Source organism: Rhinolophus sinicus, linkage group LG04, assembly GCF_036562045.2.
Source record: "Rhinolophus sinicus isolate RSC01 linkage group LG04, ASM3656204v1, whole genome shotgun sequence".
NCBI classification, from domain to species: domain Eukaryota; kingdom Metazoa; phylum Chordata; class Mammalia; order Chiroptera; family Rhinolophidae; genus Rhinolophus; species Rhinolophus sinicus.
In genome coordinates, this window is record NC_133754.1 from 158,034,815 (window position 1) to 158,047,770 (window position 12,956).

The following is a 12,956-nucleotide window of genomic DNA, read 5'->3' on the forward strand; positions in this document are numbered from 1 at the left end:
CTACAATAATCAAAATAGTGATACAGGCACATGACCCTCTGGTATAAAGACAACATGACCCTACCTTCTACCCTTCCTAGAAGGTAGTTACATAGACACAAAATTAAAATCTGGCCAATGGAATGTAGGCAGGAGCAATACACACAACTCCTAGAAAGTATCCCTGAGAGGAGGAGGCAGGTAGGAGACAGAGAGCCATTTTCATATTTGCTACATGGAATGTGGACGTGATGGCTAGTACATGAGGAGCCATCTTAGATCACGTAGAGAAAGTCATAAAATTTTGAGGATGGTAAAACCATTCCTCAGTTATGGGGCTAACAAACCATCCTTGAATTGCCTACTTCTGGATTTCATTGTACAAGAGAGAAATAAAGAACTATCATGTCTAACCCATAGGTGTTTCATTACAAATTTAATCCTAACAGTATTTCTAAGACACAGAAATAACTTCTCTTCCCCTCTTCCTTTGAAAGAAACAGCAGCATCAAAAGCTGGATAATCAAGAAGGTAGCAAGTAATACTACTAGTTGTAAAAGTAGCAAACATTTTGAATTTTTCTACCTTTTGATTTGGTAAACTGATTTTCTAGCCACAAATTTCTTCCCCCCCTTCTCCCTCTTCTCTTTCTTTCACCCTTAACATGAAATAAAAACAAATATCTAATACAATAAATTATATACCACACAGAAGATACTCATAAAGGAAAGGGAATCTCAAGAGTGTCAAAATTCAGGACTTATTAAAGGAAGAAGAGAACTTACAACACATATGGTAGTAAGCTGGGGTGATAAGGGGGAGGTGGTATTGGCTGCTGGGATCGGTATCTGCTACGTCCTGTGAGCCTCCGAGGCATAAATGGAGGATAAGGCTGTAGGGGAAAATGTTGAAACGATTTAAGATCATTCTACCTTTACAACTTTTTAATCTGTCAAATAAAGTCTCTTCTTTTTTTTAAAGAAACCTAGAAAGTTCTTTACGGTTCAGGTAGTATTTAATATTTCTTAAATGTTAACATAGATGCAACAACTAGTTTAAAACATACTTAGGTATATTTCTAAATACAAGTTTTTCGACCAAATGATTTCAACAATACATTTAAAATTCTAAAGATGCAGAGTTATACTGAAACAGATCTCAAAGCAAATAATAAATTAATAACAATGAATGAAAACTCACTACTCCAAAGGACACCTCCTGATGCAAAGGATCATGTGTTAAGAACTGCAAAGGAGCTGAGGGAGGTAATGTTGGGGGATGCGCTGATGGAGGGTAAGTAAAACCTCCCACTGGAAGATGTTCTCCTAAGAGTTCCACTTCATTTTCTATCCTTTGCAGAGGCTGAAGGGAGGGAAAAAGCAAATTAAGGTACTTCCAGTGCTTCGATAGGTTGTGCTATAATAACAAAAATTATCTGCCACGATCTTTAAGGTCATGCATTTCTTAATGTTTACATCAATTTAAATTCCTACTTGTGGACACATAGACTATAGTAAAATCTTCCTGTCTTTAACTGAATTTGAATAAGGAAGTCTCTGAAACATGTTATTACACATTTCCACTATCCATTAAAGGATATATTTCCTTTACTATTTGAACATTCTCTTAAGATAAGGAAAAGACAAAAATGTCATGCATTAGGTTGGTGCAAAAGTAATTGTGGGTTTTGCAATTATTTTTAACCTTTTAAACTGCAATTACTTTTTTAATTTAAAGTTTATTGGGGTGACAATGGTTACTCAAGTTACGTAGATTTCAGGTGTACAATTCTGTAATACATCATCTACATATATCACATTCTGTGTTCACCACCCAGAGTCAGTTCTCTTTCCATCACCATATATTTGATCCCCTTTACCCTCCTCCTCTACCACCCCCCTCCCCCTTACCCTCTGGTAACCACTAAACTATTGTCTGTGTCTGAGTTTTTAAACCACAATTACTTTTGCACCAACTTAATAGTAAGCCAATTATGTAACTAAAATTACTTTCTAATCATGGTACACTGACCTACTCAGAATTTTCAGACACTTAACCCATAACATATGAAATCAAACATGGTGAATATTTATTTATAAATCAGAACCAAGGCTAAATGGGTAAGATCCAACAGGCATTATATGCTGTAGTGGAAAGCTTATGGGCTTTGGCATTAGACAGGCTCTTAGTGCTATCACTAATCAGCTATATGACTTTTATATAAATTAATTAATCTGAACCCTAATATTGTCACCTATAAAACTACCATGTTCATAGCCTATTTCAAATGTGTGTTGTGGACACTGAAACAATGTACAAACAGTACACAGTGCTATGCAAAGCACATAGCATGTGGGCTTTTTTTGAAAATAGCTTTATTGAGATGTAATTCACATACTATAGAATTCACCCTAAGTAAGTGGATTTTAGTATATTCACAAGAGCTGTGCAACCATTACCACCATCTAATTCCAAAACATTTTCGCCTCCTTTTCCCCCTGCAAACCCCGTGGACATTGGTAGTCCACTACCAATTTACCCTCGGTCCTCCCCAAGCCCTGGACAACCACTAACCTACCTTCTGTTTCTATAGATTTGCCTATTCTGGACATTTCATGTATATGTATATATGTATGTACATATATAGAGAACCACATAATATTGTGGTCTTTGTATCTTTGTATCTGGCTTCTTTCACTTAGCATAATATTTTCAAGGTTCATCCATCTTGTAGTTTGTATATTAATACTTTACTCCTTTTTATGGTTGAATAATAATCCACTGTATAATAATACCACACTTAGTTTATCCATTCACCAGCTGATAGACATTTGGACTGTTTCCACTTTTTGGCTATTAGGAATAATGACATTATGATGACGTTTTCAACATATTCTTTAATGTTAGTGTGACTACTTTCTGCAGTTATGAATAGCAAAACACATTATTCAAATATAGTTAATTACTAACACTTTAATTTGGAAGCTTATGTATGCTTGAGAGAAAGCACAAGTGCTGACTCTAACACAACACAAGAGAACCTAAGTTCTGATTTGGCTACATGACCGGACCTTTTAAAGAATTCCAAATTCGGATCTATGTAATGGCCAAATTTTGTTTTAACTTTGAATTCCCAGGCACTGGAAGCTAGGGAACATCCTGGCACGAATCCTGTCCTGACTCTAATAAAACATTTTCTTGTAGGAGTAATTAGAATTTTTTGGATTAGCTACACTTCTGTTATAATTGGCTTCCAGGACAGCAGCCATGTAAGCTCACCTCTGCCTGTGATCCAGCATGGTGCATAAATCCTTAGTAAAGGATGGTTAAGCTCTGCTGGAATAGACTGTCAAGTTCATCTGACAGTGCTGAAATCTTCCTCTCAGACCATTTCCGTATGTTCTCTCTCCTGTTCTTCTCTCTTAATGCCTTAATGGTCTTCTCATCTTAATGTTCAGATGTTCAACTGAGCCTGTCCAAAAAACAACTGCACCTTCTTCCTGTGCCCTTCCTTCCACATATACAGTACTTACCTCCTCTAGCCCCCCAAAATAATATGACTCTCAGCTATATTCTAGTCCCAGGACAATCTCATCTACTTTTCATGAGAACATAGTGGAAAAACAGACCTTCAAAAAACAGCAAAAACACCCTAATGGCGGACCAACGGGTTACTTTACTTGCCTAAATGAATATAAATATTAATCTAATAAGTATAAACAAATTTTATATTTTCATTTCCCATTTTAGAAATACATAGAAAAACCAGAAAAACTAAATTTTTCTCCACATTTACTTCCTGAAGGATCGCAGATATGAAGGAACAAATTTTAAATTAGACAAGTGACATGAAATAACTAAAAATATTTAATAAACCAAGATAATTCTAGGTAAATTTGTCTATATTAATTTGTCTGTCTGTGGATTCCTTAAATCTTTGAAGAACAAGAAGAATGGCTAAGTTATAGTTTTTAAATGGTAACAACTTATACCTACTAAATTAATCTGCCTTTTAGGTCTAAATATTCTGTGAAAATCAGACGTAAGAGTAGAGATACCTACCGATCGTGACTGCTGTGTTTGGAAAGGGACAAACTGGCCTGGTGGTGGCAAATGAGGAGGATGATGCGGAGAGAGGTGAGGTGGATGTAAAAGGAATGGATCACTAGAAATAAGAGGCGGGAATGCAGCATATGGTACTGGTAAGTGCTGAACTGAACATGCTTGCAGCATCTGTAAGAGAAATTTATTTTTTGTTAAAAGTATGAGAATACATAATTAATTTAAAAAACTACACAGTGAGACTGAAATGTCAATGCCTTATCCTGAAAGTCATACCAAAATGTTGTACCAGTAACTAGTAATTATTCCGCAGTTTATATAGTTCTTACAAATCAGTCAAAACCCTCCTCTTACTTTAAGACTGTTGAACACCTATGAAATGGGAGGAAAGTGCTGCACAGAAGAGGAATCTCTCTTTACTTGGTTTCAGATGTAGCAGGTATACTGCTTGCCAAAGCTCTTTTTCAATCTTGTTAAAAAATTTTATTTCTAGAATTTTTATATTAAATGATTTTTATATTAAATGTCCTGCTCACAACTAAGTGCCTAATGGTCTCAATATTTTAAGTCCACTGACTTAGCACGCTGGTTCTATAATCTATTACAGAGAAACCAAGCTTAGGTAAATTCATCTATTAAAATGAGTTGGAATTTGCACGTGTGCTCCTTTTAATGTCACATTCAGACTATATTTAGATTTAGTGAAGTATTTAACTTTGGAGACATTATTGACCTTAGACAAGTCATTTAAATCCTCTGAATTTCAGCAACCTTATTTGTGAAATAAGGAGGCTGGACTGGGGATTGGTAGATTAAAGGATAAAGCCTAAGTTTAAGAGGCAGAAAAAAGAGGTTGTGAATGCTGCTCTCTCATCCTAATCGTCTCTATGACATTAAGCAAGTAATTTTCATTTCATCATCTAGAAATGGTATACCATTTTCATCACAGGCTTTCTATAGTGAAGAATAAATAGACCAAACACTCAAAGTACCTGTTAAAACTCAGTAAGTGCTGAGACTATTACTGGTTTGTTTGGTTTTTTTCCAAGTCAAGTTGTTGTCCTTTCAGTCATAGTTGTGGAGGGCGCAGCCCAACTCCAAGTCCAGTTGCTATTGCTAGTTGCACGGGGCGCAGCCCACCATCCCTTGTGGGAGTGGAACTGGCAACCTTGTGGTTGACAGCCTGTGCTCCAACCGAGTCATCCAGGAGGCAGCTCAGCTCAAGGTGCCATGTTCAATCTTTGTTGCAGGGGGCGGAGCCTACCATCCCTTGTAGGACTTGAGGAATCGAACCGGCAACCTTGTGGCTGAGAGCCCGCGCTCCAACCAACTGAGCCATCAGGGAGGCAGCTCAGCTCAAGGTGCCATGTTCAATCTTTGTTGCAGGGGGCGGAGCCCAGCATCCTTTGTGGGATTCAAGGAGTCGAACGAGCATCCTTGTAGTTGAGAGCCCACTGGCCCATGTGGGAATCGAACTGGCAGCCTTCGGAGTTAGGAGCATGGAGCTCCAATCGCCTGAGCCTCCGGGCGGGCACGAGACTATTACTGTTGATCACTGAACTTTGTAAGACTTTACTACTAACTAGTGCAATATTCTTATTAACACTCCAAGGCCAACCTTTATCAAAATTTAATCATAAAGTGCATGTATAATTTAATTAATGTTAAAATCTATCAAGTTTAAAAGCAAAGTTTTATTAAACTATTGCTATAAGGAAGCTGTTGAGATTTCCACTGCAATAAAACTGACTTTTTTACTTGGAAGTAAGTGCAAAGCTACAGAAGGCAGTCTCTTAACTTTGGTTTGCTTACATACTGCACTGAGTCATTCTGAAGAGGGGGTGCACAGACTTACCGGAGGAGGCACACTACAGACAGGGAGGTGCTGTCCACTGAAAACCACAGAGCATCCCGGGACCTGCTGTGTACTGCACGCAGGGATGTGCTGGCCTGTGCAGAGTGGAATCCCATGCGGTGCCACTGTTGTTACTGTGTAAGAAACTGGGACGGTGCCCTGATGAAGCTATTAGGAAAGAAGAACAAAACATTAGAACTCTGGATGAAACATCAACTATTAAAAATGAAAATCTGGGCATTTGTTGATTCTCCTCTCAGCTACACAGATTTTCACAATGTACTTCTCCAATAGTTTCAATCAGAATACTTTATCATTGTAAAGGAAAGCTGACTTTTTCAAAGTAATATATGATGCCCACAGAAGCAGGACTAAACTCGTTCCCCAAAAAGACTTCTTGTAAAGTCTAGGAAAATAATGAATTGCTCTATTAAGTCTTCTAGCCTGCTTTATAAAGCATAAAACTTTTCTAAAGTGAAAACTTGGGAAAAGGACAGCTTGTACCTTCTACTACCTGGCTACATCCAACAGGAAAAAAATTCTTTGCCACTAGTGAAACAATGTAAAGCGGTATTTTAAAAAGGTAAATAATTTCCTGCTCTTTTGGAGAGTCTTATTCCTATCCTCCATATCCTGAGACAAACAATGTTGATGACTTATCCTTCCACATCTTTTTCCTGAGTATACAAACATATGTAAGCATGGTTACCCTCACATTATCATGTTTGTTTGTTTTTGTTTTCCTAACAGAAACGAGATATTACCTTGCAACTTACTTTTTCCAATTAATGTAAACATTATAGATATCTCTTCAAGTGAGTTAAAGGTAATTATTCTTTTTGATCCTACCCAGATATTTCAATACACTCACTTAACACACTCACTATCATTCATATACTAATGGACATTCAAGTTGTCAGCCTTTTGCCAATTCATACACAACTGAAAAAAATTTCATTGAACATATATCCTCATTTATTAGTAGTTTTATTTATTTCAGAGGTATTACTGGGTAAAAGGATAAATGTATTTTTCACTTCTGCAAAAGGTTGAGTGGAGTAAGTCACAATTCCAACAGTAACAACAGGGCTCATTTCCCAGCACCCCCACTCAAGGTAGATATGCTTGGGTTATAAGCATGCTTACCCACCTAAAGGATGAAAACAACCGTATCAACAGGCTTGCTTTAAATTTGCATCTTTCTAATTAGCGAGGTCGAACATTTTTTAATATGTTTATTGACCATTTAGATTATTCTGCAAATAATCCATATCCTTTGCTCACTGCCCATTTTCTAATAAGCTGTCTGTCATGTTTATGTATAGCTTTGTTTTTTAATTAGAAAAAAGCACATATTGCTTGTCATGTTTAACAAAAATATTTTCCTAGTCTACGTTTTATCTTTTGATAAATGCTTTAATGGAAAAATTTCTTTCACTATCTTGTATTTCTTGAATGTAGTCAAAAGTGGAGCTTTTGTAGTTTCTTTTATGAAGTTACACAAATATGCTCCTAAACTTTCTTAATACTTTTTAATTTTTGTATTTAATTTATACTCCAACTAAAACCTGGGTTTTTTTGTTGGTTTGTTTGTTTACAGTATGAAGTAGGGCTCTAATTTTTTCTTGAGATTATACTTGCTCCATCTATTAAACCATCCTTTTTCCTCTAAACTGAAATATCATCTTTTTTCCATTCAATAACATCCCACATACACCTGTATCTATTTCGTGCCAAATTCATGCTATTTCAATTAATGTACAGTGTTTTACTAGAAAAGTTAATCTTTAGTAGACAAAGTCTTCTTATTATCCTACTTTCTTATCATTTTATTTTTTGCCGTCTTCACACATTTATTCTTATGTAAATAAACTCATAATACAGAGAACTGATGACTGCTAAATGGGAGGGGGGTTGGGAGCTGGGTGAAAAAGGTGAAGGGATTAAGAAGTACAAACTGGCAGTTACAAAACAGTCACTGGGATGTAAAGTACAGCACAGAGAATATAGTCAATAATATTGTAATAACTGTATGGTGTCACATGGGAGCTAGACTTACTGAGGGATCACTTTGTAAATTATATAAATGTCTAACTATACCGTAACCTGAAACTAATATAATATTGAATGTCAACTGTAAGTGAAAAATTAAAAATACATGTAAAAACCAAAAATTGTCTGGAAAAAACTAAAATAATTTTATCCAGTTTCAAAACTCACTGGTATCCTGAAACGCAGCTCTTTAAGTTTATCAACAGTTCTCTGTATAGTTAGTGCTTTTCCTGTCATATTTAAGAAAGCCTTCCCTACTTACGGTCTTGAAGCTCTTCCCATGTCACTTCCTTAAAAACTTATAGTTTTGCCAACAATATTTTCATCTTTGATCCACCTGGATTGACCTTTGTTAATAGAATGAGATAAAGGATCCAGTTGCATGTTTTCATTTGGATACCCAATTGTCCCACAGTCATTTTATTAGAAAGAAATGCTGTCTTCTCCCAACTCATCTACAGTCACATATCATATATAAAGTTTTCATAAATGCGTTGGCTTATTTCTGGGGTTTTATTTCATTTATTATTTAATTATTCTGGCATAAATGCCTTCATCTATAGCTTTATAAGAAGTCCTAATAATTGGAAGAGCCACTCTTGCCCACCTTGTTGTTCTTCAGGATTGTAGACCAGTGATCCTCTCAATTGCAGCGTGCATCAGAATCACCCGAGTTAAAACACCCCGAGTTTCTGATTCAGTAAGTCTAGTGTATAGTGTGAGAATCTGCATTTCTAACAAAATTCTAGGTGCTGCTGCTGCTGATCAGGACATACTCTGAGAACCACTTGGTCTTAGAGACTCTAGACCAGAGTGAATGTCACTTGGCCAACTATTTCACAAAGGAACATCAAGTAATTATTTTAGGCTTCTAGGCCATTCTAGTCTCTGCACAAAGCAGCCATCGACTATAGATAAGAAAAACATAGTTGTATTCCAAAAAACCCTCTACAGAAGCGGCCAGGTTGCTCAGTTGGTTAGAGCCCGAGCTCTGAACAACAGGGTTGCCAGTTTGATTCCCACATGGGCCAGTGAGCTGCGCCCTCCACAACTAGTCTGAAGACAACGAGCTGCCGCCGGATGGCTCAGCTGGTTAGAGCGCAAGCTCTCAACAAGGTTGCAGGTTCAATTCCCGCAGGGGATGGTGAGCTGCGCCCCCTGCAACTAAAGACTGAAAACGGTGACTGGACTTGGAGCTGAGCTGCGCCCTCCACAACTAGACTGAAGGACAATGACTTAGAGCTGATGGGCCCTGGAAAACACACAGTTCCCCAATATAATTAAAAAAAATAAATTTAAAAACCTCTACAAAAAACAGCCAGCAGAAGTTTGCTTCCCCCTGCTCTATACTGGAATTAATCATCTTGAGAGAGTTCCTAATTTTGAATTTATCCTGCATTTCCAGAATAAACTCTTAACAGTAATTTTTTCAACAACAGATCCTTTCACTGCATCACTACCTATGATTTATTATTTAAAACATCTGCATCTGTATTCAAAAGGGAAACTAGTTGATAATTTTGTTTAACTGTCTGAGATTTCATTATTATGGTTATGCAAGCTTCATAAAATATGCTTGGAGGCTTTCTTTTACTATACTCTGGAATACTTTAAATTGGAATTATCAGTTCTTTAGAGATGAGACAATTCAGATGTAATTTCTAAACACAGGTTTTTTATTATGCCTTCAATTTCTGCCATGGCTATTGGTCTGTTCAGGTTTTCTATGTCTTGGATTGTCCTGAATTTACATACGTAATTATTTCATTTCTCAATATGTAGACCCAACACATAATTTTATTTAAATGAGATCTCACCTTTTCTGAAATGTAGTCTCTTTTCTTTCTTTGGTTCCATCCTTAAGCACCGTCTCCTTCCCTTCACTTTAGCGTACAACTCCCAAGCCTAGTGTATGTTTCTCCGCATTTTTCTCTTGTGTTCATATAGTTCAATGTATATACATATATTTGTCATGCTTTACAAAATGGGACATACACTTTCAATTTTGCTTTTCTTGCTCAACAACATCTTGCAGATATTGCTCACATTCCTGACATAATTCTAATTCTTTGTAACAGTAACATCCCAGGATATAAAGGTATAATTTATTCTACTGATGATAAGCAATCACTATTTATTCCTACTTTCCGTTTCTATAAATTTGCTTATTCTATACATTTCATATACATGGAATCATACAATCGTGGCCTTCACTGATTGGCTTCTTTTACTTAGTATGTTTTCAAGATTAATCCATGATGCAGCAAGAATCAGTACTTCATTATTTTTTGGGTAATATTCTATTGCATGCATATACCTTATTGTAGCTATCCATCAGTTAACTGACCTAAGTTATTGTTTTCTATACATTTAATTTGCATTTAGGCACCATATCAAGCTCTTTTAAACCACAATCTGTTTTCTTTTACTATATAAGGAGGGGGAGAAAATACAATTATTTCCTTCAATTTTTTATATCCATTACTACATTATCTTATTGCATTTGGTAGAACTGCTAACATAATATTGCACAGAGTAAGTTAAGCATCTCTCTAGTTGCTAATTTCTCTCTCACCAATTAGGATACTTGTTGTTGGTTTTACTTATTGTAAGTTAATTTCCTTCTTGTTGTATTTTATTTAATTTTAACTGACTTTTTAACATCCTTTGATATAATATGTTTTTCCTTCTATTATTTATGAAATGAGTACTTCCATATTAAACTATCCTCTTATTTAGAATAAATCTTATGTGGTCATAGGTTATTCTTTTGATACATTGCTAGATTGTATCTTCAAAACATCTATTTAGAAATTCTACGTTTTTGAGAGTTTTTTTCCTACAGTTTTTTGGAGATTACCATCTTTATTTGTTTATAGGTATTAAAATTATGCTGGCTTCATAAAATAACTAGAAAATTTGCCAAGAAAAAAAAGTCTGGAATCTTTTGTATATTATTAAAATGAATATTTCTTGAAGGTTAGAAAAAACAGCTGTGAGGCCATCTGGTCATTGTGCCCTTTCAATGGTAAATCTCTAATTAGCTTTCACACTTATGTGGTAATTCATAATTTTCTATTATTCTTGGGTCAATTTTTGAACTTCCTTTAAATTTTCTTTTTGTCTCCCTAGGGTTATATATAGAATTTCATTATAATAGTTAATAATGAAATAATTTACTTGAGCAGTTACCGTTTGTACTAGTTTAAGTGCTCAAAATGGATTAACTCTCAATTCTCCCAACATCCCTAACAAGTGCTATTTTCATTTTACAACTGAAGACAATTTTTTGAATGTTTCCCCTATGAGTGGATATGGTGTGGTTTTTTTTTTTCATCATTTCTACTCTTCTTTATATTTGTCCTTTTCTCCTTAATCAAGGTCACAAGAGGTGTGCCATTCTTATCAATTTTTCAAAGCACTGGGGTTTCTTTGAACTACTTCTCTTAAAAATAGATTTCCTTATCATTAACTTTAGTTGTTTTTCCTAGTAATTCATTCTTTATTTTTGCTTATTCTGCTATTTTTTCCCCTAATTACTCAAACAATTAGTTGAAATTTACATTTTTTAGTTTTTAAAATAAATAATAAAGGTTCACGAAAGTTTCTCAGAGGACAGCTTTAGGTGTGTCCCACTGACTTTGCTATGAAGATTTTCCCCTTTAATTATACTCTTGCTTCAAATATTTCAGTGTCATTTTTTTTCAATAAATTTTTAAAACTTATGACCATAAAGAATGTGGTCTAGAAAATCAATTTTTTAAAGTGTTTGTGAACATAATAGGAGAACATGTCTGACAGAAAAATGGCGCCTGGGAGAGATCATATTTTCTTTCAACTGTCAGTATACAGCAGTTTCATTGTTTTTATCATCCAGTGCAGATGAAAAATTGGATGCTGGTCTGTCGTCTTCCTTTATAATTTTCCCTATCCCTAAACTTGCAAGATTTTTTTCCTGGTCCTTAAAATTCACCAACTTTGTAAGATTGTCTACATTTGTGTCTCTTTTGACCTCAGAAAACTCCACAGGAAAAAAAAAAATCAGACAATTTGGTCTTCCCCCTCAGGCTCTAAAGACTGGCAGGCCCTCTCCTCAGCTAGTCCTTCAGTTCCAGGCAGAAAGGAAGCTTTATACCTGTCACCTCCTTGGAGACCTATGGAAACTTGTAAGCCAAGATGTATCCTTGCTTACAATTGCCTACTGAATTATTCCAGAAGAAACTGGAAGGAAGAGGGAAACAAGGATATGTATTCAAACCACCAGCTAAATATGTCCTATTAATCCTACACCAGTTATTTCAAACCAACTACTACATGAAGTCATTCTGAGCTTTCATAACATTATCCTAATTTTTCAAAGTTCAACCTTCTGTGCAGAATTTACATTTCAATCCTTATGAAGAATGATGAACTTACCTAAAATTGCTTCATATTAGGTAAAATGGTTTCCTTTTAGGTAAAATTAAAAGTAATTTACAACGAAAAACAACCTGAATAAACTGTCACCAACTTTTAGCATCTGTTTTTCTTGGACATTGTTACTATACCTGATCGTGTATGTCAACCATTACTGCATTCTGCTGGGTTGGGTGAGCAGCAGGGTGTAACAGACGGGGAGATACATTCGGAGGGTGGAAGGCTCGAGGTTCCTCTATTGCTTGCTGCTGTGCATAAGGGAGATGGTGATAGTTTTCATCTTGACTAATGGAATTATGTCGAGACAGACGATCCCTTCTTCCTCTCTGGCGCCTGACAGGAGGACTGTAACATAGCAAATGTCAAAAAGGTCATAACATTTACTGTTGTGATGCATCAGAATTCTGTATTGTCTCTCTTTGCAATCCATCAGTAGTTTATGCTAAGGTAAGCTTGAGTATTAACTGTCTAGTCCCCCATCAGCTCTAAAAGCTTACATATTTAAATAGAATATGTTTTTTAATTAAAATATAGTTAATGTATAATACTATACTAGATTCAGGTGTACAACAGTTACTCAACATTTAAATAC

General features: G+C 35.7%; 1 protein-coding gene across 12 annotated transcripts in view; it reads right to left on the reverse strand.

The window, feature by feature from the left end:
- RNF38 (ring finger protein 38) overlaps positions 1-12,956 on the reverse strand; it is a 108,320-nt gene that overhangs the window by 12,046 nt on the left and 83,318 nt on the right. For all 12 annotated transcript variants that reach the window (XM_019729102.2, XM_074330710.1, XM_019729101.2 and 9 more), the window contains 5 exons: positions 12,496-12,709; positions 5,897-6,064; positions 4,042-4,212; positions 1,180-1,341; positions 765-871 (listed from right to left, as the gene is read on the reverse strand). In XM_019729102.2, the coding sequence (XP_019584661.2) occupies positions 765-871; positions 1,180-1,341; positions 4,042-4,212; positions 5,897-6,064; positions 12,496-12,709 (822 nt within the window). The remainder of the gene's footprint in view (positions 1-764; positions 872-1,179; positions 1,342-4,041; positions 4,213-5,896; positions 6,065-12,495; positions 12,710-12,956) is intronic.